Consider the following 27,860-nt stretch of genomic DNA (forward strand, 5'->3'; position numbering starts at 1 on the left):
CCCGGCCCGGCCCGGCCCGCCCTGCCCTGCGCGCTCCGCCGGCCGCGGGGATGCTCCCGGTGGGTGAGGTACGGCCGCACCCACGCCGCGGCCCCGCTGCTCCCTCCGCCGGCGGGGTGAGGGCCCGAATCCGCCTCTGCCGCCGCCGAGGGCGGCTGGGCTGGGGCTGAGGGTGCCCTGGCACCGCATATCTCCGATGAGGCCGCGCCCCGGGGAAGGGCTGGGTGGGCACCGGGCCCTGTCACCCGCCGGGGTCAGCCCGCGGTGACCGGGACGGGAGATGCCAGCATCGCTCCTGGCTGGGAGCTTGGCCTCGCCCTGGGCGTCAGCGCCGCGGGAGCCGTTCGGAATGGCTTTCCCAGGGAGAAAGGGCTGGGAGTGGGTGTCCGGAGCAGGGCGTGCTGCAGGAGTGCTCTGTGGCAACTCACACCTGAGCTCTGCAGAGAGATGCTGAAATTCTGAGCAAGGTGGAGTTTTCTCTGATTGTGTTCTCATCCTTCCAGGAGTCTCCAAAGTCTACCAAAAGCACCACAAAGCCTGGCAGCGGCAGCAGCAGCAGCAGCAGTAGCGGGAAGGATGGTGGGGCAGAGAATTCAGAAGAGGTAAGGCTTTCACCTTGGGTACAGCAGTGTGCATGTGCAAACTTTGGGGAGGAATAAAATCTTTCATTTTAGCTGCTTCAAGGTGTTCCACCAGATAACATATGTCACCAGGATCTTAAGAAGTCGGAGAAGGAAAATTGGCCCAAAGGGAACAATGACTATGGATGAGACCAGCTGATGAGTCTCATACCCTACAGACCTACAAAAGGACATTTGGCACAAAGCTGAGGGCAAGTGGTGCTCACAGAGGTGGGCAGGGCATGGCAAAGTTGGCTGCAGAAAGGGACATGCCATGATTATCAAGGAGGTGGAAGCCTGGCAGATGGGAGCAGCCTCCTTGCTCCTGTCAGAGCAAAGTGCCATCAACTCTGTTGTCACTTTGTGTCAGAGTGGGAGAGTAGTGAGAAGCAATGGGAAAAGATCTGTTCTTCTGAGGCGTTTTCTGGAGGAGTGAGATTAGGAAGTAATGGATAGGAGCACTTGAAAGAATGAACTGCTAGAGATTAAATGGCTCTCCTTTGGTATAACAGCCTTGTTGCTGAATGCAGCATTCCTCACAAGAAGGCACAGTCTGTATTCCCAGATGTGCAGTCTCACTCTCAGTTTGGATGTTGCCAGGGTAGATACATTAGAATGCCCTCAGCAGAATATGATAGTATGATAAGCTGTCCTTAGAATTAGCACAAAGTTGTGTTCATTGGAACTTTTCTGGTAGTTCTGAGTTTGTCTGGCATTCAGGCAGTGGTTGTGGAATTTGAGAATCCTCTCAGAAGAATGTTACACACATCTGAGGAAGCATGCACGTATGTGTGGTTTATTTATTTCAAAGCTGCAGTTTGGCAAACAAGCTGTGCCACTTCTACATCCATAGAAGCTTGTGTGCTCTAGTCTTGTCTGGGACACGTTGCACTTGTCATTTGGAGGGTTGGGCACAGGAGAGATGCAGGGCTAATCAAGTCTAGGAAGAAATGTGTAGTACAGTGGCACGGCTGTAGTCAGTGTTATTTTAGAGTCCACTCCAAAGCACAGATCTGCATTGCAGAGCCTCAGAAAATAAACCCACTACAAGCCACTCAGTTTTGTGCTCATGCCTGACCTGCCATGTGGCCAGCAAGGAATCGCTCTTACTTTGTGTGCCTTGGAGCAGGCAGCAGTTTTGTAGATCCTCCATCCTGGCCTTTGTCTCTATCTGTTTTATTCTGTGTATGCAGCTGAAAGCAGCTTGGTGGGAGAGCTGCCTGCAGACTCCAGGGAAGTGAGAGAGCTCCTGTGATGGCATTATGGGGTCAGACTTACCTTTTATTTATGTGGAACTCTTTGCTGAGTTCACAGCTCTGGAAAGGTGTAGGAAAGTCTGGGATTTGCAATGGATAGCCAGCAAAGCAGGTCACTCTGATGTGCCCATCCAAATCAGGCTGTTGTGGCACTGCTCTCCTGGTTACAAGTGGTGCAGTAAGAAGGGAAGAATGTCACAGGTGACAGGCTTCCTTTTGTGACCTGAAATGGCATGTAATATTTGCCTGGGTGCAGGAGAAACTTAGGAGTGATGTGTCTAAAATTCCCTCCCACAAAACATACCTAGCCACTTCCTCATACTCCAGACAAAATCCAGCCCTCCTTTAAGATGGAAAGCTGTGTCTCCTTTGATCATAGGAACAGAGAGCAGAGCAGAAAGGAGACACCTCTGCAGTGTGTACTGCCACAGGTCTCTTCTTCCTTTCTCTGTTGAGTCTGCAGTGAAGTTTGTTCCCTCTTGGTGCTTTCCTATCTCTGGAGTACTCTGCTGCAGAATGGAAGAGAGCTCTTTGCTTGATAAGAAGAAATGTATGCCAGTTTGAATGCGATTTTCTTGCTCTTCAGGAAACACAGAAAGGTATTTTGACTTTCACAATGGGTGAAGAATTAGGTAATGTGTGCTGGGAGCAAAACTCCTTCCTTATGTCAGAAGCAAGAGGTGGTTTGACTTGTGAAACGCTGGGAGTGGTGTTGTCTGGTGGGGTTGATGGGCTGAGCCCAGCCTGGATACCTCTGCTGCCATTGTGAGAGTTTCATGCCCTGTGAATTCCCTTGTGGAGCTATGGTTGGTTGGTTGCCTGTTCTAGGGTGAAAATTGGGTGCACTAAAAAAAAAAAATCTTTCCTTTTTCTTCATATCTCAGTAGATGTTTAATGGGCTTGCAGCAGGGGAGCAGCCATGTGGGCAGCCCTCTTCCAGTTTGTGCTTTTCTCTCTCACACCATGCTCCATGGAGCAGGGAAAAGAATCAACTTTAATTTATCCTGGTACCAGAAAGTTATGATTTGTTTTGCAGGCAACTTGTCTAGCTGGTGGGATGAGTAAAGCTTGTTACAGAGCAGCTCTGTTTTGATGGATCTGGGCAAATGCAGTGGACAAAGAGCTCCTATGGGGATCTCTGTGGAGGGAGGTGAAGAGGGTAGGAGCCAGTCCAGAACCCCCTAAGCAAAGTGCTTTGTTCTGTGCAGCAAAGGAGCTTGTAGTGGAGCTGTTGTGGAAGGGCAGATATGTTGAAAAGCAGGCACATCCACAAGGGAGGGCAAGTGTTGGATTCTCTCTTAAGTCCAGGGGTAGTGCAGTGCTCTCAGTTTTACTCCAAGATGAGCATCTCTCTGATGTGAATAGCCAGCAGAGCTTGGCCAGCCCCTGGCTTTGTGGGGGCAGTTTGCTGTGGAAGAGACAAGGAGCAGTGGAGTAAAACATGAGAGCAGGGAGTGGGAAATAAAAGGTATGTTTAATTCAGTCCCTCTGGAATATGAGGAGTATGTGAATGCAGAGAATTTCTGGGTAGCTATTTAAGGAGAAAAATTAAAAAAAATAATGTCAGAGACCAAGGCAGTGTTGAATGAGAGGATGAGAAAGAGTTACTCCTCCTGGCCAGAAAGACTGGGAGAGGCAGCTGGGTGGGGAAAAGAGTTAATGACCTGGAAGTGGGAGCAGGCATTAGCAGCAGCAAAGATGGGAGTTGCTCTGCAGCCTCAAGGGCAGCTTGGAGCCTTGCTGATGAGATTTGCAGCTCTGGGAGGGGGTGTACCTTTTCAGTGAGCTGCTGTATTTTCATGTTTTGCACATATCTCCATGGGGCTTGTTACTGCAGTACCTGGAGTTCATTATTCAGAGACAGGCATTACAGAGTGTTCGTGCTACTTCTGAGGCAGAGAGCCTCATTTTAATAGGGAAGCTGTGTAACAGCAGACAAAGAGAGCAGGTACTGACTTGAGGGATGGGAAGGGAAGAGTCATCTGAGGAGGAGGAGGAGGAGCTGAGAGCAGATCTGGGCTGGGAAGCTTAGCAAGCAGGGGATGCTCAAGGGACCAGTGAGGCAGAAAGGGCTTCCCGAGTGGCGATGCACCCAGCTGCAGTAGGAGTGCCTGCAGAGGTGAGGTCATGCACGGCTAGGGGAGAGCAGGAGGAGCCAGCACAGCTCAGGGGGGCTGGGGGAAGAGGATCTCTGCTCTCTGGGGTGAAGAGGAATGGCACAGAGCAAGCTCAGGGCCTGGGGCTCATTGACTTGTGCAGGCAAGTTCCTAACTAGGAGGAGAGGTGGTGGGAACCAGTGGGGAGGGAGTGCTCTGGAGGCAGGGAGCCTGTGTGCAGGAGTTGTAATTCAGTTTCCTTTAGGGGTGGCCTGTCCTGTTGGCACAAGGAGCTGCTCCACAGCAGTGGGGGAAGTGGGGCTACCCCACTGTGCTTGGTGCAAACACCTTGTGCTGTTCTCTGGTTACTTCAGCATGTTCAGTGTAACAGGCACAGCAAACAGTGTCCCCCAGCTGTTGGCTTTGTCACGGTGTGTGAGCCCTGCTTGTCAGGAGGGGCTGGGCCTGCTCAGGGAGGGAGGTGCCTGCAGCCATGGAGCTGGTGTTGGTATCAGGGAAAGAGTCTGTACATAAAGAGAAAAGCTTTCAGGTTCAGTAGTCTGCTGTGTTTTTAGGGATGGAAACTTCAGGGAAGAAAGTGTTAGGAAACTTAAAATAAGCCTCTACTGATTCATGTGGCCAAGGTAGGAGGTGTTGAAGGCAGCAGGACAGCAGGCCTGCCACAGGAAGCACCTCCTGAAAGCAGGGATTCAACTTGATCCCAGAAAGTGCCTGTACAAGCAGCCCATCATAAACCCTCTGAGCTCTGCAGCATATGAGTATATCTGACCTCTCCAGCCATCAGGTTTTCCCTAGCAATCTCAGCTGTGGGACTTCTGCATGTGCATGGCTGTTTCTTAAATAGCTGGCAGCTAAACCTGAAACTATGTTTTGTCTCTCTTCGTGTAAGATGTTGAAGACTGTGGATTGTTGAAGACTGGTGGACTTCTCCAGCCCCCTGTTCACATGCAGTAAACACACCATGCTCTGAACATTTGCCTGTGGGGTTTTTGGGTGGATGAGGAGTCCACAGGCATGTCCTATCAGCTAGGAGGGCCCATGTGTCCTGCTTCCTTCAGTGTTACCTGGGAGGCCACCAGTGCATCTTCTGTTTCTCTCTCTACCATCTTTGCTCTGTGGTGGCTCTGCATTCAGATTTTTCCCTGCTTCCCTGTGGAAGGAGAGTGATGCAGAGGTGAGGATTCCCAAAGGCATCTGGACAATATTTTGAGTGGCTCACACTGCCCTGATACCCACATCTTCAAGGTGAGAAATGAACTTTACAGTCTTGGAGGCTGGCCAGCAAGGCTTTGTCCTGGCTTAACTGAGCAGAGACTGAGACTCTTTAGGATAAGTTGCCTTCAGTTTGTAGTCTGGGCCTGCTTTGTTTGGCAGACACTGCAGATTTTATCACAAGCTCATCTGGCTCCCTCCTCTCATCATGGGACAACGCTGCTCTGTGAAGGGAATTGAAACAAATGCAAACTCTAGAGAGTTCAAATCCTGGTGTCTTCCCCCCACCTTGACTTGGAGCTGAGCTTGAAACAGAACCACTCAAGATTTCCTTCAAACAGAGCCAGATCAGAACCAAAATTTTTGATTTCTCATTCAAAGTAATGGCTTGGCAAAAAAATTGATGTTTTGCCTTGGGCCCTGTTGTCCATGAGGAGTCTTTACACTTGCTCTACAGATCCCAATCTGTGGAGCAGCATCTCCTTGTAGACAGCTTTCCCTGCTCCTACCTACATGCTGCAGGTACAGTAACTCTTGCTCTTGCACTGCAGTGCTGTGCTGCACCTCTTTGGAAACCAGGGAAAGGACTGTGCAGAGTAGCTGCAGCTCAGCCAGGAAGAGACTGGCCATCTGGAGGGTGGCAAGCTCTGCTGAGCTCCTGCACTCCCTTAAAACACTGCTGGTCACTGTTCTGGTGAGGCCTGCATTCCTGCCACTGTGCTCTCTGTGGCAGCTGAGAATTATGGGGAAAGAAGGAGGTGATGTCCAAGAATTTCACTCACCTCTGCTCCCCATCCATTGTGCTGTTCTTGCTGTGTCCTAAACAGGTTCATGCTGCAGCTCCTTGGCTTCATGTACCAGCAGGAAGGAGGTGGCTCATGCAGCACAGCCAGGGTAGGCTGGGTGCTGGTTCCAGCTAATCCCTCTGCTTCCTGGCAGGATGTTGCCCTCTTTTGTCTGAGTTTTCCATAGGTTGGGTCAGTGTGAAATTAAAGGGTCAGTTATTGAGTCATTATGGTCCAAGTGGGACTTGAACCAAGAGAGCTTCAGCAAGGTCAGAAGAGAGCTGAGCTGAGCAAACACTGGCTTGAGTTTCTGGTCACATGCTAAACATGAGAAAGTGCCTCTGTTAGTGCAGTGGGAGAGGAGAATGCAGGCAGAGAGTTTGTGTGGCTAAAAGGAGTGATGTGGGAAAAGCCCATCTACAGAAGTCCAGACAGCAGTGAGGCAGAGATGGGAGAGAGCAGCCAGGATGGGCTGGGAGAGCCCACAGCCTGGGATCTAAGGTTCTATATGTTTGTGTGTATGATCCATGTGGGTTATAGGTGCTAATGGACCATGAGTGCAGCAATGATTGTCGTGGTCTCCACTATTGCCTTTCCAAGGCCTTTATGTCTGCTCTGTACTACATGCTTTGCTTTTTCACAAGTGATTCCCTGCACAGGGACAAGGAAGCAAATTGCTGGTTTTCTAAACTTGCTTGTTGTGTGTTGTACAGAGTGCTGCAGGGACAGCAGCACGCTGAGATTTCTGTTTGGAGCACACAAAGTTCTTATTTCTGCTCCATGTAATTTGTCACAAGATGTGACTTTGCTTTCCACATCCATAGCACTGGCTGTGCTGAGAGGCTCCACTGTCTTTGTGGTACCTTGCAGACATGAGTAAAACTGATGTTTACTTTGCAGGTATGCTGCATAGGCAACCAGCAGCTCTAGAGCTGGTGAGATGCACTCAACTGCAAGTGCAACAGTGAAAAACCTGCCAGGTTTCTTCATTCCAAGAAGATGCTGATGGGCATCTGCTTATGAGGCTTGTAAGTAAAAGCTTCTGAGTTGTTTTTTTCTCCCTCCCCAGGCCCAGCAGCCTCAGCAGCAGCCTCAGCAGGCACAGCAGCAGCCACAGCAGCAGCCAACTTCAAACAAGAGGCCCAGCAACAGCGCTCCCCCCCCAACCCAGCTGAACAAAATCAAGTACTCAGGGGGGCCCCAGATTGTGAAGAAGGAGCGCCGGCACAGCTCTTCCCGTTTCAATCTGAGCAAAAACCGGGAGCTGCAAAAACTCCCAGCCCTCAAAGGTAAAGAGGCAGTGGGGTGGAAGTGACCTGCATGGCAAGCTGCAGTTTCTCCAGCTAGTTACATGGAAGGGTGCTTGGCTTGTTAGCACAGAGAGAATTGATGGATGGTCTAAAATAATCATTGAGTATTCTCAATGCAAACTTCATACTTAGCTTCCCAGTTGAGGTATTTAAACCTGCTTCTGTGTACGGAGGATTGCCTCAGATTCTTCAGCAGGTTGTGCAGGAAGGTGGTAAAGTACAGAGACCTTGGTGCAGACTGTCCTTGGTTCCTACATCCACCCATTCCTGGGGAAGGACCAGGCTTCCTCCTCATTGTGTTTCCATTGCAAATTATGATAGTGCAATTGAACCTGTCCACATTAGGGCAGCTTGGTGTTAGCACTTAGTGTACATTATGTTGCAATTAAACATGAGTATGGACAAGGAGAAAGCATTTTCAGCAGTGATTGAGGCAGAGCCATCTCTTGGTGCTGCTCACAGACACAGACAAGCCTTTGGGGAAGGCCGAGGCAGTGTGTAGTTTCCAGTTGTATCAAAAAGAGAATCTGTTAATGTACAGCTCCTGCCAGCCTAGCCCTGTTCTCTGGCAGGAGGGTTAGGCTATAGTGTGTGCTGCCCAGCTCCCTTTGTGTCTCTGGGGTGCAGGACATGGCTGCCACTGCTCTGTGATGGGAGCTAGTTGAGCTCCTTTTTCAGTGTACTCTGTACACAGAAGAGACCAGTGCTTATCAGGTTAGAAACTGCTACCACATTTGAAATCCCCTCTTGGGATAGCTGCTTCAGAGGCCTGGCATCCTCTCTGCCTCCCTTGTCCCATGTCCATAGCAGGGATAACACTGCCTCTCCCTCTTCCCTCCAACAGTTGAAGGGCAATGTGACAGGGGAGGGGGAAGCCACAGGGAGCAAACCACGGTGATACCTGGGTAAAGCAGGAAGATGATGTGGCTGTCTCCAAGGACAGATGTCCCTGCTTTCTCTGACAGATGCTCCTCCCCATGAACGAGAAGAGCTTTTCATCCAGAAGCTGCGGCAGTGCTGTGTTCTTTTTGACTTCATCTCTGACCCCCTCAGTGACCTGAAGTTCAAGGAGGTGAAGCGAGCAGGTCTCAATGAGATGGTGGAATACATCACACACAACCGGGATGTTGTCACCGAGGCCATCTATCCTGAAGCTGTTATCATGGTAGGGCACGGAGCCAGTGTTTGTGTGGCTTCTGTGTGCCAAAGAAACAGGGAAGTGTGGGAGGAGGAGGGGATGGGGATTTGTCAGAGAGGAGTGTGACCCCAGTCCTACCCATTCCTTATCTCCCCACCTCCAGAAAGAGAAGTGTGTGTGGCGGTGGTGGTAGTGACAGTGCCTGCTGTGGGGAGAGGTGGAAGCTCTTGTCTCTGGCACAGAGTGCACTTGGGGAGGTCCTGTGCAGACTGTAGCCCTGCAGCCTGCAGGAAGGGATCAGCCTGTGGGCACAGCTGTGACAAATCACACTGCAGTGAAGGATTTGCTGTATGGAGGACCATCATGAGGTGCCACAATGTCATTCATGCAACTTTTTCACTCACCGCAGTTTTCAGTGAACCTCTTCCGGACACTCCCACCATCGTCCAATCCCACAGGAGCAGAATTTGATCCTGAAGAAGATGAGCCTACATTAGAGGCTGCCTGGCCACACCTTCAGGTGAGGAGCAGTGGGGGATATAAATCTGGTGAATTTATCTCCCAGAAGTTAAGAGTCCATGTAGAGGCGGCCAGCCCTGCCATTGCTGCTTCACCAGCCTGCAAGGGTTGCTGGGGAAAGACCAGGCCTGCTACCCAGGGGTCAGAGGTGACTCTTAGGTAGTGCAGGAAGCAAGGGTGTCCTGGGAACTGGCTGATGCCTCTATGCAACATTCACCTGCAGATGGCTTTAGACAGACTAGATGAAAAGGGTTAGGAAAGTGACAAGTGAGCGTGGTTTAGCAGAGCTCAGCAGTGGAAGTCAGGAGGAAAGCTCGAGGCACTGGCACAGGGATGTGTTGTCAAGCAGACAAAGGGAGAAAAAGAGGCAGGTACTGCAGAATGAAGCAGAAAATACAGAGAAGAAATAAGGTGTCATTCTGCAGCAGTGGTTAATCACTTCTCAGTGCTGCAGTTGACATAGGGATGTGAGCATTGATAGAAATATCGTGTCCTCAGTACCAGAGTGCTGTGAATGCTAGGCAGCATTTGTTTCTCAGAATTGAGTCAGCAGCAGCCAGCATGGATTTCTGGCAACTGAATGCTGAACTTTTTGGTCAGCACCTCAGTTTTTTCTTTACTGCTGTCCTTGGCAGCCAGGCCCTACCTGTAGATGCACGGTCCTATCATTCCTTCAATTCCAAAGTCAGACCTTTCAAATGCATTGATCTTGTTTGGCCTAGTGCCCCCTCAGGACCACTAGGAGAAATGAGAGTGGACTCAGTCCTCTCAGAGAACAGCAGGACCAGAATTTGATGTTTCAGCACTGACAGCCTTCTTAAAGCAAGCTGCCCTTTGTTTTCCAAGTGGGACACAGCATGCAGCTCTCCTGGCTTAGTGAGGCCAAGCCAACCTTGAGTCAGTACCCAGGAGGCAGAGGACACTGCGTGTTTTTCTGGGGCCTGTTTCATTTCTCTGCTCTTCTGTTATTCCTTGGATGTCTCAAGGGCATCCACGTGAGTCTGAGCCTTTGCCATCTCTGGAGGTTTCTGATCTCTGTAGGGATGTGTGCTGAAGATGGGAGAAGAGTTTCCCAGGCCTAATGTCTTAATCTGAGTAGGTGGGTGTTATCTTTGGGAGACCTGATGTGTTGAGATCTCAGGCAGATTTGGGCAGTTATGTGCCACCAGAAACTCCTGCCCATTAAAGCAAGGGCAGCTGAGTTGATCCCACTGGTAAGGAAACACTGGCTTTTATGCTCCTGTTTGGGCTTTCCAGTCTTTCCCTGAATCCTTAAGGAGAAGGAAGACATAAAATCTGAAGTAAACACTGGTGAAAAGACAGGGAGATTTCTAAGTAATCTCTCCTTTTCCCCTGACAGCTGGTGTACGAGTTCTTCCTCAGGTTCCTGGAGTCGCCTGACTTTCAACCAAATGTAGCCAAGAAATACATTGACCAGAAGTTTGTGCTATCTGTAAGTAATTGCTGCCCCTGCCACTGTGCACCACCTTTAGGAAGGACCTGCAGCAGATTTTGGTGCTTGATGATGTGACTTTTCTTTATTTGTCCTGAATGAGCAGACAGAATTTTCTGTGCAGGGCAAGACTGTGTGTGAGCTGTAGTCACTGGAACTCATAACTCATTATACAGATGAAAAGAGGCACGGGGGCCTTGCAGGGGATATCTGGGGATGTGCAGCTGTGTAGAATGTGCAGGCCATCACTGTGCTTCTGAAGGTGAAAGAAATGATGATGGTTCCAGCTTGTGACTAGGAGGTCACATGTTTCAGGGAAAGGACCACTGTGCTCCAGGTGCTGAAGGCATCACTCAGCTGAAAGAGCTGTCTGTTTTTGCCAAACAGGAGCAGTGCCCAGTGTTGCTGGTAGCTTTGCCCAGACAGGCAGTGTGCAGGCACTGACTGAATTTCTCTCCCCACAGCTGCTGGATCTCTTTGACAGTGAAGACCCCAGAGAACGAGACTTCCTAAAAACTATTCTGCACAGGATCTATGGGAAGTTCCTGGGTCTGAGAGCATATGTGAGGAGGCAGATCAATAATATATTTTACAGGTGAGGTCTTTCTTACTACCATGTAGACTCCCTGTCTCCAGCATTTTTCCTTCCAGCATTTGGCCATGACTTCTCATCCTTCTCTTTAGGTTCATCTATGAAACAGAACACCACAATGGGATTGCAGAGCTACTGGAGATCCTGGGAAGGTAAGGCCACTTTTGGGAGTCCCAGAGGGCCCATAGTGAGAGTGGCCTCCCAGCCCAGTGTGCTGTGTGAAAAGGCAGTGCCTTCCTTCAGCAGTCCTTGCAGGACTATGCTGTCTTGTGAGGTGAGAGGCACTGTATTTCTGCTGGGTCAAAATTTCAACAAGACTCTTGTTTCTTCTCAGCATAATCAATGGGTTTGCTTTGCCTCTGAAGGAAGAGCACAAGATGTTCCTCATCAGAGTCTTGTTACCACTGCACAAAGTGAAGTCTCTCAGTGTGTACCATCCACAGGTGAGAAGTGCTTCAAGTTCAAGGGCAGATTGGGATTTTGCAAGAGTTTATAGCTGTTAAAAGCTCTCTATATTAGTTTATAAGCTAATTGTTTATAGCCATCCACCAGGCCACATTGTACAAGTCTTGCTGTGAAATGTTCTGGGCTCTGCACTAGTCCCATACTATAGTGGTTATTCCATTCTTGTGCTGTCTGGGCCTGTGCCACTGGGTTATAGGGGAGTATCCTGACATTTCCCAGTGTCTTAATGCTGTGGCTTGCTTTGTCTTTCTGTGCTGGAAGCTTGTGAAATATTAGGGGCCCGCTGAAACTAGAGAGGTAAATTTCCTAGCTGCAGTCATCAGCCTGTGCATGTGGTGTATCAGCTATTAGTCACCACTGAGATATGTGGAGAAGTTGGCTTGCTAGTCTGCTAGATTGGCTTAGAGATTAATTTCTTCCAATTCTGAGAACATAACAGAAGAATAGAGAAGATGAGAACTTGGGATAGGAAGTGAAAAAATATGGGTACTAAGTAGAGATGTCTGTTGTCTCAGCCCTATTTCTGTGGGGCAGCGCTTTGTGTCAGTCAGATTTGTTCTTCCCCATTGTGTGCAGCTGTGCTTTCATCTGAATGTATTGGCTATGGACTGCTCTGGGTGACTGAAGTTTTGTCCTTAAAATTGCACAAATGTCCTGAGCTCAGGCCCTGCCTGCTTGGTCTTAAAGTCTTCTCTTGCCATCAGTAAACTGGATTTGTTTAGAGCTGCAGCATAATGGGCATGGTGTTACTTCCAGCCTAGGAGGTGGTAGCACTGGGGTACACTTGAAGAAGCTCTAATCGTGCCATGTTTTTTTCCTGCAGCTGGCATACTGTGTTGTACAGTTCTTGGAGAAAGACAGCAGCTTGACAGAGCCAGTGAGTAATCTTGCTTCACTTCTGTGTGACAGTCAAGTCCCAAAAAGCTTCACAGCTTCCTTAGAGCAGCCCTTTTTCACCCTTGCTGTAAGGAGGCTGGGATTCACTGGTATTGTTTACTGGGTTTGCCTGGCTCCCTGGGGTAGAAGGGGCTGTACTGCTCATGTGCAAGCCTTTAGCATTTTCTCCTGCAAGCTTCAGGAAGGTGGGCTGTAATCTTCCTCTATGCTTCAGATCTTGGTGTAGCAGAAGGAACAGGATACCAAGCTGTTCTTCCAGGGCAGAGCTTCTGGCTAATGAGGGATACTGCAGAGACAAAATACATGACCATCTGATAGAACCAAAGCTTGTGGGGGCCCTGAAATAGTAAGAGCTCCTCCAGACTGCTGGAGTTGGCTGCAGAATTGTGGGGATGAAGTTAGGAACCTGGGACACAACATCTACTTAGGCATGCCACTGTTCCTTCATGAAAGTATTCTCCTTCCAGCTTTAGCATCAGTTTGCTACTTTTGTAGAGGTAAGTGACATTGTAGACACATTTACCTTCAGGACATGGTGCTGGGAAACAGCAGGTTCTAAAATGTGAGCAGTGTAAGTGGTGACCTCACATATTCTAGTTACTGTCTGCACAAGCCTGCAGTGTTAACCAGGCTAAATGCCAGCTTGGCAGAGGGTGCAAGAAGGAGACAAGTGTTTCTCCACCCACTGCAGGCCAGGAAATGTCTTCTACAGAGCTGAGCTTCACAGGCTCAAAACAGCAGATGGGCAGAGAACACACACTTCTGTCACTGTAGCAGGGAGCACCAAAAGTGTGAGTGTTTTAATGAGTAATGCTGGCTGAGGTCGTTCTGTTCCCGGCCTCAAATGTGTGTGCTCATGGTGGGCCTGCCTGTGCTGGGTAGAAGCTGGTCAGCTGTTGTCAGCTTTCTGGCTCCACAGCTCTGACACCAGCAGTGCTGAAGCAGACCTCCTAGCTTTTCCTTTAAACCTGGCTCCTCCATTTCCTATGTTCCCAGAAGCCTGCTCTGAAACAAACCACTTAAAGTAGCTTCCTGATCATGCTGAGTACTTCCTGTGGCTGACATCCAGTCCTACAGCCTCCTGCCAAAGCACCTCAAAGGTTGAGGGAGAAGAGAGAAATAAAAATCTGTCAATATTTCACTTTGCAGCCTATTCAGACAGTAAAGCTCTGTAGTTCATCACATTTTTGGATAACTCTTTAGTGGCCCCTGGATTACAGACCCAGGTCTGGCTTGGTGCTTGTGGAAAGCAGTGGAATGACCCAATTTCACTACCTTCAGTGCATGTTGTGTTATGTTTCAACCTGGCATACCAAGACCATACTGCCACAACTTGGGTTCTGTTGAAGCACCTTGCTTGTGAAGGTTTTAAGCAGACCCCCAAGATGCCTGGTGTTACTGAAGTCTGGAAGAATTACAGGGCTTGTGCATCAGCAAGAGTCTGAATGCACAGGGAGATGTTACCAGCAGTGCTGGAAGGAGGCCAGATTACTCCCTGGGTCCACACTTGCCTCAAATGGCCCCCCAGAAGCTTGCTCAGCAAGGCTTGACGTGGTAGCTCTTGTCTCAACAACAGTCTGAAAGACTGTCAGGTGAGCAAGGCCTCAGATGTGCTCAGTAGTAGCAAACACAGACTCCAGACACCTCATGCCACCTTAGTTTGTAGGTGAAATGACTTCTGAGTCATTGAAGCTAACTCTTGCCTGAATGGCAGACATGAATAATGACAAACATTGAGAATAATGGACTGCTGGTTTCTGAAGCCTTGAGTTGGCAGAAACATAATGCTCAGATATCTCTAATCCTGTTGTTGCAATGCCCACTACTGTCCCTCTGCTGCTCTGAACTTCCTCTCAAGTGCCAACTTCAGGATCAGGTAGCTGAAGTACAGAGGTTTGAAAGGGCAGCTCCTGTGGTCAGCTGTGTGTGCCTCTGGTGTCCACAGAGTGAGAATCTCTCCTTCCAACAGAGTGAAGGTCTGCAGCATCTTGGATCCTGCCTTTATAGTGTCTAGAAGCAGATGGGTAGGACAGGAAGCATTATTAAAAATAAAAAAAATAAAATCTAGTGAGATATAGTCCTTCCCTATTCTTGTAAGCAATAGTTTTACTCAGCCAGAAGTTGTATCTGCATTGTCATATTTAATTATAACCATTAGGTGAAAACTCCATAAACTTGTCTGTTCCATTCTGGAGTCTGTTTCAACTTTGAATCTCTACAAAGTCTTGCAGGAATGAGTTCCATCATCCAGTTACTTTTGTGTGAAGCAGTATTTCCCTTCCTTGTCCCAAACCCATCCATTGCTTTATTTATTCAGTGCTCCCCAGTATTCAAGCTCTGTAGTGTTTTGAATAATGACCCTTCAGAGACCTTCTCTATAGCATTTCCAGTTTTATTAGTTGAACTTCTGTGGTTACTTTGCACTGTCTGCCAGCTGCTGCCCACTCCAGTTTCACCCTTCTGTGTTAAGCTGTGGTGGGGAATAAGAAATGATTGTAAGCTTTGTGCTTGTAATAAATCATAGCAGCCTAGGGAGAGCTGCTCCCATGAGTGTAACTTTGCAGAGTTTGGACTTTTGTCTTCTTTCTTCACTGATCACCCACCCTGACTCACTGAGAAAGTCTCTTCTATTACTTCCTCCCCTCTTGATGTGGTGACCAGACACTTAAAAATTTATTTTGCAGCTGGTGTTGACTTTGAGCCTCTAACTGTCTCTGTACTCTTCCCACTCAGGTGATTGTGGGCTTGCTGAAGTTCTGGCCAAAAACTCACAGTCCCAAAGAGGTGATGTTTTTAAATGAGCTGGAGGAGATCCTGGATGTGATTGAGCCATCTGAGTTTGTGAAAGTTATGGAGCCCTTGTTCAGGCAGTTGGCCAAATGTGTCTCCAGCCCACACTTCCAGGTAGGTTGCAGCTCAGGGAGGAGATAGAGCATTGACTTGTAATCCACTTGGCATGTGAGGGTGACACCACACTTTTGGGCTTGTATTTGGCACATGGAGGTGTCACCAGGGCGAGTATTGGGGTGTCACGTGGTGGGAAACAGTGAGAATCCTCAGCACAACCACAGCCTGAGCTCATCCAAAGAGGGCACAGAGCAGATCTGTGGAGCCTCTCCTGCTGCTCTGTGCTGCTCAGCACTGGGTACTGCAGCAGGCTGGGGCTGGAGCATAGGTGCTCTGCCACCTCCTGTTCTGGCTAGCAAGGAGAGGGGAGATCCATCCAGGGTCACCCTGTTGGAGTAAAACCGAGCACTCTGCAGTATTGGAGAGAGGCCAACTAAAGACTCTGTGCTGGGAAAGTCCTTTGTTTTATTCTGGCACAGGTAGTAGTAAAGAGTGAGGTATACTGGAGAAGTACTGGAGTCTGTTTCTTCTTTGTTTCCACTGAAGGGAAACTGGTTGTAGTAGCTGGCCAATATCTCTGTGGATGGTTGTCTTAAGGTTTAAAATGTACAGGGTGATGTGACCTGCTAGTAGCTCCTAGCAGGTGTTCTTCACTCACAAGAGTGCCCAGGAAGAAGAGAGCTTGCTGGTCAAACACATTTGCTGGTTGACCCAGGTATAGGTGGAGTGTTAAAGAAGAAATGACTCAGCCATCTCCCAGTGAGAGTGAGTGCACAGTGAGGCAGGCTGGCTTCAGTTTGTCTTTGGGTATAGAGAGGTACAAAGTCATGTGTTTGCAAGCCAAAAATAAAGTCAGTCTAGGTCACACATGTATGTAAAAAAAGAGTTTTGTGTAAAGGTCTAGGGGAGCATGATGGAAACCAGCTGGACATGGATTCCTGGTGTGGTGGTGGGAGCCAAAGGACTAATGTGACCTTTGGGTGTGGAGGCAGCTACCAGAAGGAACTGAGGAGCTTGAATTAAGTAGGGTAAAGGCTGGAGGAGAGACATCCTGTACTTGATAGCAGCCCTCATCTGCTGCCAAACTCTGAAGAACAATGCTGAGAAACCTGGAGAAGGTGCAAACACTTTAGAGCCTAAGAGAATTAACCCCAAAGGTGTCCCATACAGTCAGGCTGAACAGCCTACAGCTTGTCTGAAGAGCAAAATTAGGAATTGACTTCTTGGTAAGTCTGAGCCCCTTGGTGGGAATGAGTTTTCTCTGAGTGAATTGTGTGTTAATCTAGCAGAAAAAAGCTTAACCAGATCTTGAAAACCAAAAGATAGGTAAGTGGACACTAAGTGAGTTTCATTTCATTTACTTCTGTGGAATATTAAGGGGATATAGCAAGTTCTGCATTATCTGAAATGCAAAACTGAGTCTGGATGTCTCTTTTTCTAGATTTTTAAGTCATTCTTAAGCTAGCACTAAATGCAGAAATTAGCCTGCATAGTCTGTCACTGTGTGGAAACTTGCTTGACTTGTTTGTCTTGTTAGAGCATGATGGCTGCCCCAAGATTTTCCATATTTTCACCTTTACTAAATCAGGGGGTTGAATTGTGGGACTGGTGACTGAAGCATGCTTCAAAGCCCTGAGAGACTCTGTTGTGGGAAAGCCAGGAAGGAGTGGAACTTTACAGAGGACAGTCTGAGGAAATGAAGAAGGCTTGGAGCTAATGTGAATTGGGACCTGTAGTAGATGACATTACTGTCCTTAAGTGTTGTGTAAAGGGTGTTGGAATCATGGATATATTGACTTGTCTATCCAAGAACGTGAGGTTTGTCCCAGAAAAGTGAGAAGTGTCTGGCAGAGACTAAGGCAAAGGAAGGATGAATGGCCTCAGAGAAGTTCCTGAAGGTCAGCCCTGTGCTGTGGGGAAGCATGTGGGCTCCTTGGCTGGGTGGTGGCTTCCCTGTGCACCACAGGAGTTCCTGGAAGGAGCCTCTTCAAGGATGCCTTTGTCTCCTGCTGCAGGTGGCAGAGCGAGCGCTGTACTACTGGAACAATGAATACATCATGAGCCTGATCAGCGATAATGCAGCCAAAATCCTCCCAATCATGTTTCCAGCACTCTACAAGAACTCCAAGAGTCACTGGAACAAGTAGGTCTTTCCCCCATGCTCTGACACTTGCTGGATTGTTTGACCCACTGGCAGTCTTGGGGCATGCTGCTGCAGTGCAGCAATGCAGCAGTGCATGGGGTTGGTGGTGGTATTGATTCCTGAACCCTCTGAGTTTTCTGTCAGCACCCCAGGAAAAGCAAAACCCAACCAGTCTGCCAGTGTCCTATTAGGGGGACCCTTCATTGAACAGTCCTGCTGGGTCAGTTCAACTTATCCAGGGAAGTATGCCAGCAGCATAGGAGAAACCACTCAGCAGGTCTTCCATTTTATTTGATTATGTTCCCTGTTGCTGGTGACTGCCAGTGCCTGGGAAGGACTTACACTGACAGTTCATGGAGTAACATTCCTCATAAACATAAAATTGTGGCAGGTTAAGATTCAGGGACTGCCAGTGAAAGTATCTGACTGCAAAAACATATTCAAAGCAATTCAGAGAAGCTCTAATTCCCAGTAAAAGTATCCAGTGTGTAGAACTAACTGGGCAGCTGTCCATGTCAAATATTGTCCCATGTCTGATTCCTAGATGCCATTTCTTACCCACAGGGGAAGAAGATGGGTTCAGCCTGTTGACTGATCCCAGTAGTTACAAGGGAGTCTTCCCTAACTCACTCCTATTCTCAGCTTACTTTTGTGCTATTTCTTTATGTTTAGGTGGAGCTTGTGTGACTCTTAGTCATACATGACTTTGTTACTGATTGGTGTAAAATTCTCTCACTTTGCTCAGAGGTGTAGTCAGTAAAGCACAGAGCACGTGCCCTGTGAGGGGTGGTCACACTCTGGGGTGGGGGATTTTGGGAAAGGGGATGTGTGTTAATACAATTGTGTTGTAGTTAAAAAAGCTTGTCCAAGGAGGGTGATTTTGGGAAGGGGGTGTGTGTTAATACAATTGTGTTGTGTGTTAATGCAATTGTGTTGTAATGAACTGAGCTCATCCAAGAGGGTGATTTTGGGAAGGGAATGTGTGTTAGTACAATTGTTATTATGGTGAACTGAGCTCATCCAAGGAGGTGATTTTGGGAAGGGGATGTGTGTCCGTACAATTGTGTTATGGTGAACTGAGCTCATCCAAGGAGGGTGATTTCACCCCTGTTCTGGCTCAGCCACAAGGCACCTCCTATCTCCCGTGGCTGGCAGGCCCTGTGCAGTTTATCAGCTGCAAAGCACCTTGGAGATCCCCTCCCTGCCAGGACTCCAAGGAAACTTGGCCGTGGTGTTTCCACTCTGCTCCACCCTCTGTTCCATCCCCTCAGCAGGGGCTGTGGCTGCAGGTTGTGTCTGTGGAGAGCCATCCTGGAGCAGGCTTGGAGCACACCAGCAGCATTCCATCCAGGGAGCAGCAGCTGCATTTTACCCTGTAAAGCCTCTACTGTTACAGCTTCTGTTAGGATGTGAATATAACTTCTCAGTGTCCTCTCATTTTGCTCCCAGCCATCTCTGCACAGCATGGAAAAGGGCCACAGCAGACCAGAGTGGCTTGCTTCTGCAAGGGTTGAGGCACCTGCTTTTGCCAGCCTTGGGGCCATTGAGTCTGCATGGAGTTTGATACCTGCCTATCACTAATGCTGCCAGTCTTTCAGAAGTGTGCAGTAGGTTTTCCATCTGACTTCTGGCTGCTTGTTAACTAATGTCCCACCCTTATGTTCTCTGTGACCAGAGAACTTGGCTAATACAGTGCCTGACTCCTTGAGTACAGGAAAAACAGAGAAAGCAGAACTAACTGGGCAGCTGTCCATGTCAAATATTGTCCCCTGTGTCTGATTCCTAGATGCTACTCTGTTTTATGGTTCTCTTATCAACTTCCTTTCTTCTGACTTCTTCATTTAATTCCTTACCTAGTTAATTCAAGTTTAATTAATTTGATTTAACACACTTCCTTTAGTGAATTAGCTAAAAATTGATTCTAGGGAGGCTGGACAAGTCCAGAGCTCAGAAATAGACTTTATGTTCTTGTCTGAAACCCTTCAGCAGTTCCATGTCCCTGCAGCAGCCAAGATTCATGATTCTGCTGTTCCTGTCTTTTCTGGTCTGCTTCCCAGTGGTGTTGCAGAAGAAGTTCTGCAAATGAAAGTCGTTTTCTCTTATTTCTCCTGGTCTTTGAGCAACATCCCCATCTTCTCAGGGCAGTTGAGTACCTCAGAGTCTCCTCTTCCTTCACATAGTTCATCTGGTTGCTCAGACAGCCTTAAGTCCAGCAGGATTGCATCTCTCTTCAATATTCCATTTGCAGAGCTGGTAGAGACACAGAGCTTAGTCTGCTGAATCTCATCTTTTGCCTCTGGGTCAGGTCTTTCAGAGACAGCTTCAACACTTGTTTTCATTCCCTAGGAGAGTCTTTGTCCCATAGGGAGTTCACACACAGTGCAGGCTATCCATAAATCACTGGCACAGAGCTGACTTTCCTTCTGTGATATTCTGTGTGCTGGTTCCCATCTCTTCAGGGCTGCTGCCTGGCTATGTTTTGGGCAGCTCAGCAGAAAAGCTTATGACCAAATACTGGCAGCCCAGAACAGTCATTGTGTATGTGTGGTGTGAACAGTGGGAGGCACTAAAGTTCCCTTGAAAAGAGCCTTGAACAGGCCCCTAGCATCCTTCATTTCCCACTCTGTAACTGCAAGAAATGAACACATGAATGTGTATTTTTGCACTCATTAATCTGACTACAGCAGGCCTGTCCCAGGATCTTCTCTTTCTTCTCCATCTCTTTCCCCCTGTTGTACAGTTCCTGCTGTGTTTATGGAAGGGATTTTGCCTTGGTAAGAGGTGGGATTGTGTGAGAATCTTTTGTCACATCACTGTAGAATGAGTTGCTGCTGCTGTTACCTCCTGTCTGTGCTGCTGGTGCCAGCTCAGGTGAAAGAACCTGCCCACCATGACTTGTTCTCCTTTCCTTCTTCCTTTGCAGGACAATTCATGGGCTGATCTACAATGCACTGAAGCTCTTCATGGAGATGAACCAAAAGCTTTTTGATGACTGCACACAGCAATACAAGGCAGAGAAGCAGAAGTGAGTAAGAGTTTTTTGCCAAGTAACTTGAGCTCATCCTAAAGTCTCCTTGGGGTACAGTAAGACATGGTAGATGGCAGTATGCAGAGGGGAAATGGAAAGGTGGTAAGTAATTCTGTCAAAAAGTAGGATTCCTTAGCCATAACTATGAGTAGGGATGAGGTGTGCTCTGATAAAAACCCTTTCAGTCCTGCTGAAGCAGGTAGCCTAGAAAAGGTTGACAAAGTTTGCTGAGTCATGAGCAAATAGAATGCCACATAAAGAATACTCAGCTTTGTTCTGCCTTGGAAATACTTACCAGTTCATAAATGTTGTAGTGATGTCAGTAGAATCTATTGCTTTAGAAAGGCTTTTCTGAAGAGTTTTGCTGCAGTGGGCATAATACATCTCTCATGCCACAGGATGCTTTCAATTTTCCAGTGATAAAGATGGAATAATTCCTGCAGTTTCAAAGAGTGAATGGTGGGGATAAAATCTGTGCTCAGCAAGTACCTGTGCCATGATGCTGTAAAGAGGAAAGAACTCCACTTTTTCTGCTGCCTTGTGCTGATATTGGTGCTTCTATGGCTTGCCTTGGTGAGCTGAGTCAGTCCAGTAAGCAAGAAGGAAACTTTTTTTTTTTTTTGTTTTGGATCTATTTTCTGCTGACTTAGTGAAATAAAATAGTAAAACAATGCTCCTCATTCCTGGATGAGCCAGGGCTGCTGGTGGGGAGAGCAGAGCTAATCCTTGCTGGGAGTGTGGAACTCTGGGGTACATTCTGTTGTTTTGTGAAATAGGAGTAAGTAACTCAATAATAAGTAATAAGTTGATTTATGAATCAGACCTTCAGATGAGTAACCTGCTTATGGAGAAATTAAGGTTTTTTAGTGTCTAAAATGGGAGCAAGCAAGTTTTCTTTTTTTCCCATTCTAGGGCGTTTATGAAGCCCACCAATATTTTCACATACATTTTAAGTCACAGTGACAGTACATTTCCTACAAGATCTACCTAGTGTTTCCATCAGGAGTTTTCTCTCCCTGTTTAGCTGCTGGCCTGCTGAAGGTGACTGTTCCCAGCACTGGTGTGTGACTGATGGAGAATTGTTCTGAAAAAGCTTAACAAAACAGCTCAGTGCTGTCCAATAAAAGGATGGGTAGTGCTGCAGTTTTCTGCTCATGTTAGGATGATTTTTTTTTTGTCTAGTGCCTCTGTGCTTAATTAGGCTTCAGAAAACCTTGTACTGTGAACTAGAAAACAGCATGTGTGGGAAGGATTGCATGTGCAAACAAACTGAGTAAATAGGAAATGAGGAAAGAGAGAGAGAGTTGTATGTTCACTGTTAGGCTGCAAGCAGATGTTGAGAGGTCTGATTTTGGCTTAGCCTCATTTTTAATTAGGTAACATGCCTACAAGTGACATGCCAGCTCAGGCCTGTCACTGCTGCACCCCCAGCTCTGCAGCCACAGCCAGGGTGGTCGTGAGGGACAGACTCTGCAGGAGCATGTGGAGAGGCTGTCTCTCTGCTGTTCAGTGCAAATGGGCTGACTGCACCTTTCTAGTCTCCCCAGACACCTTTCAACTGTTTGGATTATCAGAATCTTGTGGAAAATCAGTGAGGAAGTTGGGGCAGGTGGTGTCTTGTCCTGAATGGGTTATTCATGTGGTGTGTTTTGGGGTTGGTTTGTTGGAGGTGTTTCTGTGACCCCGTGTTTTCTGGTGGAGCAATCTGCTGCTTGGCAGCTTCATTCTCATTCTGAGCCTACATGAACTCTAAAGAGTGTGATGTCATTACAGAGTATAAGAACTTCCTTAACATGGATACATAGGGCACTAGAGAGACTAGTAGCTGGGATGAAAGTCATGTAGTTAATAGAAATAAAGCTGAGATTTTAGTGCAGCTGTTTAAAGTGTAGAACAGAATAGCAAGGGGTGGTGGATGCTCATCTCTGTTTGCAGAGAGCATTCACTGTCCTGTGATTTATCAGTGACCCTGCTGAATTATCACTTCGCATGTGTGCCAAAATCTGTGCCAAGTTCAAGAGCTGTGCCTGGGCTCTTCAGGCAGCTCTCTGGTGTGTTATGGCTAGAGAGAGATGGAACAGTGGGGCAATGGAACCCCAGTTCTGTTGGAAAATATAGTTTGTCCCTCTGCATCTGGGGAGCACCAGGAAAGTGTGTGTTTGAAATCCAGACTGGTGTCATGGCATTACCCCAGACACTCTGGCATTAAACCAGACACTCTGCTCTACTCCTGGCAGCACAAAGCCAGGCTAAAATACCTGTGCAGCCCAGTGTTGCCACCCTGTGCTCTGAGGTGAGCGAGGAGCATGCCTGCCTACCCTCTGCTAGCCATAGTGTATCCCCTCTTCTTGCCTCATCTCACCTGTAGATTTAGAATTAGGTAGAATTAGGGGTTTCTGAATGACAGAGCTGCACTTTCCCTTGGCTGCACTTTTCTGCTATCTCTTGCTTTTATCATGCTGTGAATGAAAGCTGGGCTTTCCCCAGGAGTTCACACTTACTCTCTCTCTGTGCAGGGGAAGGTTCAGGATGAAGGAACGAGAAGAAATGTGGCAGAAGATAGAGGAGTTGGCTCGACTGAACCCCCAGGTGAGTGACAACAGGACCTAGGATGAATGGGGCAAGAATGTGCTGGGGGTCATGACCTGCTTCCTGAGCCCACGAGAGCAGGTTTATCATCTGATCTCAGTCCTGTGGACACTGCTGCAGCAGTGGTGTGTCTCTCCCAAAAACCAGCGTCCTGGGAATGTTGGCAGTGTTTTATCAGGCTGTCCCTCTGTAGCACTGACCTCTAAGTACTGCCCTGTAGAGAGCATGTATCTGTTTATGGGCCACACTGTGAACTGCAGCTGCACATGCAGCATGCTGGGAGTCAGAGGGCACAGGGGAGGGGAGGATACCCTTCCCTGCCTGTGTCCCTACTGCTGCCTTCCCAGAGAAGGCAGCTGGAAGAACTGTGCCATGCTGGGGGAGAAGGTGTGCTATTGGATGGAGTGCTGACTCTCCAGCTGTCTGTGTTGCCTGCAGTACCCCATGTATTATGCACCTCTACCCTTGCCTTCTGTGTGCTGTATGGAGACGGAGACCCCGACTGCAGAGGACATACAGCTCCTGAAGAAAACGGTGGAGACGGAGGCTGTGCAGGTGCGTAGGGGACTCGAGTCCTTTCACACTTGCTCCCAGTCCAGCCAGGAACTCAGCATAGCCAGAACTGGCTCTTTCCAAATGTTCTGAGGGTAAATGCCACTGCTCTCACTGCTCATCATTAAGAGATCAATGTGTAGTCTGAAGAGTGGAGTTTTTCTAACCTTCTCACTCTGGAAAAAGTGCCAGTGGGACTAGCTTGTGTCCTTTTGGTCTGTGTTTGGCTCTCAGCCTGTTCTGAAGCATGCTGCAGTGCCACCCAGCATAACCTAGAGCAGTTGGAGTCAGAGGCTGAAGGCATGAAGGGGTTTGCTACTGATTCCTGACTCCTTTGATTTGTTTGTAGATGCTGAAAGACATTAAGAAGGACAAAGTTTTGCTGCGCCGGAAGTCTGAGCTTCCACAGGACGTCTACACTATAAAAGCCTTGGAGGCCCACAAGAGAGCAGAAGAGTTTCTCACCTCAAGCCAGGAGGCTCTCTGACAGGCTCAGGAGCTGGCCCAGGAAGCTCTGCCCCATCCCTTTCCTCCAGGGGTCATGGAAATGCACTCAGTTCTCATGTATAAGTAAGGAATGAACATGGTGAGCTGTGCCTGTCCTCCACTCCATCTGCATACCTCCAGGGTAGATCTGGTTTTATGTTAGAACTTGTATCTCACCACTGTCCTGTCCTCCTGCTTTTTCTCCGTCCTCCTGCTTTCCCACCTTGGCTCTGCAGGCATTAGGGGAGCCTGCCTGACCTCTGCTTTTATCAGTCCAGGCAGGACTCACTTCACTGTGAGCTGCCACCTGATTTTACTCTGCCAGGCAGCCAGAGCCTTGCTCAAGGCTCTGTGTTGGGCAGAGCCTGCCGTGTGTGGCTCAGTGTGCTGCTCCAAACTCCAAGTGCCCATCTCCTCCACACCTGCCCCTGTGCTGCCTGTGCAGCTGAGCCCTGCCACGGTCAGAGGCCAGGCTAAGCTTGGGGCAGAAGCAGAGTTTGTGAAGGCTCTGCTGCCTCTCCAACCTGCCTTGGGGTGCAGCTCCACAGCTGAAGGGTCTTAATGTACAGCAGAGGAAATGTTTACTTCCACCTTTCTTTTGCTACAAGCCCCTTGTTTTGTTCCCCTGTCAGTGGAGTGGGGGTTCAGTGCTTTGCCACCCCCAGTTAAGCTGGGTGCAAGCACTACATACTATTGCAGTCCTCCCTTTAGAGCATCCTTAGAAGCTCTCTTGTGAGAAAGTGAATTCCTTCTGCTGTTTGTGTTGGTCCGTGCTGACTCATTTCCTTCCCGATGTCTCGGGTTAATTGTGGGCCCAGAATTAACTTCCCGCTTTGTAGCAGGTGTCAGCCACTGACTTCTACTTTCTTCCTCTACCTGCTCAATTAAAATACTCCTGCAGCTCTCCCTTTGTCTCTGTATCCCATCCTTAGCTCTTCAGGGCCAGGGTTTCTAGGAAGCTTGTGCTGCTAGTCATTTCTGCAAGCTAGTGGAAGCAATGGCTACGCCTCCTGGGGTGTGGCTGAGTTTGAGTGTTCACTTGTCTCCTCATTATTATCAATGGCTAAGCACTAGTGCTGAATCGCTTCCGTGGGTGCTCTGAGCAAAGTTCACCTGTCCTGTTACGTGTGCACCTGCTGTGGCCCGAGGCCCTTGTTAGTTATCACCTGGTGCATCAGGGGCCGTGCTAACTTAGCATTTAGAAACACTTGCTGATAGCCCAGGGGCTTGCGCAGCACTTGGGTGCTCCTGTGATCCAGCTTTCACCCGTGTTGTTTGTGGTGCAGATTTAGTGCCAGGCCGAGGTGCCACCTGGTTTGTCATAGAGAGGGAGTCCTTGCTTCTTACCTGCTGTGCCTGCTTTATTGACACATAAGCTTAAAAGTGGGTTTGCAGTAGTGCAGGGAGCCTGCGGGGTTGGTGCTAGCCTGACACTGCTTTGCAGCAGCACGGGATATTGTAGAAGGTTCTGGTGTATCTGCTTGTCCTCACCAGTAAAACCATTTCCAGGTCAGAGCATCACCCCCTCTAATCTTTCTGCTGGTGTGCAGCACATCTTTCCTCCAACCCCAGCGAGGCTGTTTTGACCTGTGTATCCTGCATCCCTGCCCCGTGTAGCTCTCTCCCGGCTCAGCCCTTATCAGGAATGCCGCCATCTCTTGGGAGGAGCTGGCGGGTGCATGTGTGAGATTCCCCAGTCACGCAGGGCCCCACCTCCCCTCCGCCTCACGCAACGGGCCAGTTCTAAAGTCAGGAGACTTCAGAAACACCTCAGGGAGGTTATTGCTTATTTTGAACATTAGTCTGAGCTCATGATCAGCTGCCAATCGATTACCTCACGCCTGGCACAGCATGTGGACATGCACCGGGTGGTGCCAGAGCAGCACAGCGGAAATGAGGGCTGCCAGGCTCGGGCTGGGCAGGAGGCTCCTTCCTGTCTCAGCACAGGCTCTCCAACTGGCTGCTTAGCTTTGTGCTGTAAGCCAAGACCTCATTTTTAGATTGCTACAGCATGGTATGCCCTCACTTGAGCCTGCTTGCTGCTGGGCAGTGGCTGCCTTTCCCCGCTGTGGGCTGCTCTTCCTGCAGAGGGAGCAGAACCTTGTGGTGTGCAGGGGCTGGCGCTGTTCTGCAGATGATCTGTCTCTGCTGGCAGCCCCTGACCCTGGCCAGAGGAATGCTGCTGGGGTTGTGCCATGTGCAGGGGCAGGATTGTAACACATCATGATTATGTGCTGTACAGCTTTGATGTTCCCATAGCTTTTTGTGTCTTGTTTTGGGTCAGGGAACTTAGGCTTAGTACCTTCACATCATCCTTTGTTTGCTGCCTATTCATTCCAGTGTCCTGGACACCTCAGAAGGGGACCATGTGAGACAGGGGGGAGTGTGCTCACCCTCTCACCACATGTACTGCTCATAGGCAGACCTGCATCTGCCACGCTACAGCTGCCCCTTGCTCAATACTTGGTTTTCTAGCATTAGTGCTGCTCATTTCTGCCTATGCCTTTCCCCACATCAGCCAAATTGACAGAACTGGAGCTGCCTCTTCCACTCCACCTGGCTTGCTCCTCCCAAGGGAAAAAGCAAAACTACTGCATTCACACCCTGGACACAAGTATTAAGCTGCTTACAGTTCATATGTACATATGGTGTACTTTATTTTCAGTAGAGCATTACATAGTATGAAAGTGTTGGATTTTGTACAGATGTCCCTGTATGTACAGAACTAAATAAAACCAATCTCTTGGAATGACACATCGTGCTCCACCTGTGATATTCCAACACACAGACCCTATCCTGAGAGGAGGGGCCCTAGCCTGGAGAGTGACTTCTCTGGTACTGTCAGCATGGGGCCAAGTCCAGTGTTTGTCCTGAGGGAATCTGGGCAAAGCCAGCCAAGCCCCATCATCCCATATGCATCCAGGCATGGAAACCAATCTGCTTCCTCAGAGGGAGAGGAAGCCAACACAAGGCCATCACACTGACTTATGCACCAGCCAGAACCCAGAAAAAGGAGTGGGAAGGAAAACCAGACAATGTCAGTGGGACAAACTGGGAGGTTGATACTGGCAAGTCCTGTCAGCACCTGGCTCGGAGGCAGTGGGTGCTTCCAGGGTAGAGGGAGGGCTGGGGTTTGCAGCCCCTGTGCCGCAGCTCAGCCCTCAATTCCACTGCGGCCGGGGGCCGCCGAGGCTCTGCCGGGCCTGCAGCGTGCGCTGCACCACGTCCTTCCACTGCTCCTCCGAGATCTGGTTGGCCCAGGCGGGGATGCCCAGGGTGGGCAGCTTCACGCTGGCCATCGTTCTCTTCACCAGCTCCACATGCTCTGGGAACAGAGAGGCCGTGAGACCGCGGCGGAGCCCCGGGCGGGTCCCGCCGGAGACGCGGTTACCTGCATCCATGGGGATGGAGCTGTGGCTGCTCTGAGCCGCGGCGCCTTCCGCTGCCTCCTCCTCATTCTCCTCCTCGCTGTCCACCGGCGGGTCGGGCAGGTGCAGCCTCAGCATCTGCGGAGAAAGGCGGGCAGCGGGGGTCGGGACCGCGGGTGCCGCCACCCCCGGCCCGGCGAGAGGCGCTGGGCGGTACCTGCAGCCGCTCCTGCAGGCCGGGGCCCGCGTCGCCAAGGCCCTGCTCCGGTTCCTGGCTCAGCGGCTGATACAAGTACCCGCCGCCCTCCTCCTCTTCCTCCTCCTCCTCCTCCTCATCGCCGCTCCACCCGGCCGCGCCGTCAGGGCCCTCGGGCGGCCCGGGCTCCCGGGGACAGACGCGCTCGGGGCCCATGCTCCGCACCACCGCCATACACCGGGCGCGGCGCCGAGGAGGTGCCGCCGCCGCCGCCCGGAACCGCCGCG

General features: G+C 49.3%; 2 protein-coding genes across 3 annotated transcripts; one reads left to right on the forward strand and one right to left on the reverse strand.

The window, feature by feature from the left end:
- Positions 1-26,763, forward strand: PPP2R5D (protein phosphatase 2 regulatory subunit B'delta). Of its 2 annotated transcripts, none has more exons than XM_036380909.2 (16): positions 1-68; positions 504-602; positions 7,060-7,279; positions 8,266-8,465; positions 8,848-8,958; positions 10,318-10,410; positions 10,875-11,005; positions 11,095-11,154; positions 11,337-11,445; positions 12,291-12,344; positions 15,098-15,268; positions 17,227-17,354; positions 20,278-20,379; positions 22,899-22,971; positions 23,410-23,526; positions 23,873-26,763. In XM_036380909.2, exons 1-16 carry the CDS (start codon positions 51-53, stop codon positions 24,008-24,010), a joined length of 1,824 nt encoding a protein of 607 aa, XP_036236802.1. In that variant the 5' UTR covers positions 1-50; the 3' UTR covers positions 24,011-26,763. The 2 variants fall into 2 exon arrangements, with proteins under 2 accessions (XP_036236802.1, XP_054370396.1); XM_054514421.1 differs by having other exon boundaries at positions 49-116.
- Positions 26,642-27,846, reverse strand: MEA1 (male-enhanced antigen 1). The gene is made up of 3 exons (XM_036380915.2): positions 27,595-27,846; positions 27,401-27,515; positions 26,642-27,334 (listed from the first exon to the last, which is right to left on the reverse strand). The coding sequence occupies exons 1-3, from the start codon at positions 27,805-27,807 to the stop codon at positions 27,171-27,173; spliced, it is 492 nt and encodes a 163-aa protein (XP_036236808.1). The 5' UTR covers positions 27,808-27,846; the 3' UTR covers positions 26,642-27,170.
- Positions 27,847-27,860: the final 14 nt, after the last annotated feature.

The sequence above is a fragment of the Molothrus ater genome, chromosome 3, assembly GCF_012460135.2.
Source record: "Molothrus ater isolate BHLD 08-10-18 breed brown headed cowbird chromosome 3, BPBGC_Mater_1.1, whole genome shotgun sequence".
In the NCBI taxonomy this organism is placed as follows: domain Eukaryota; kingdom Metazoa; phylum Chordata; class Aves; order Passeriformes; family Icteridae; genus Molothrus; species Molothrus ater.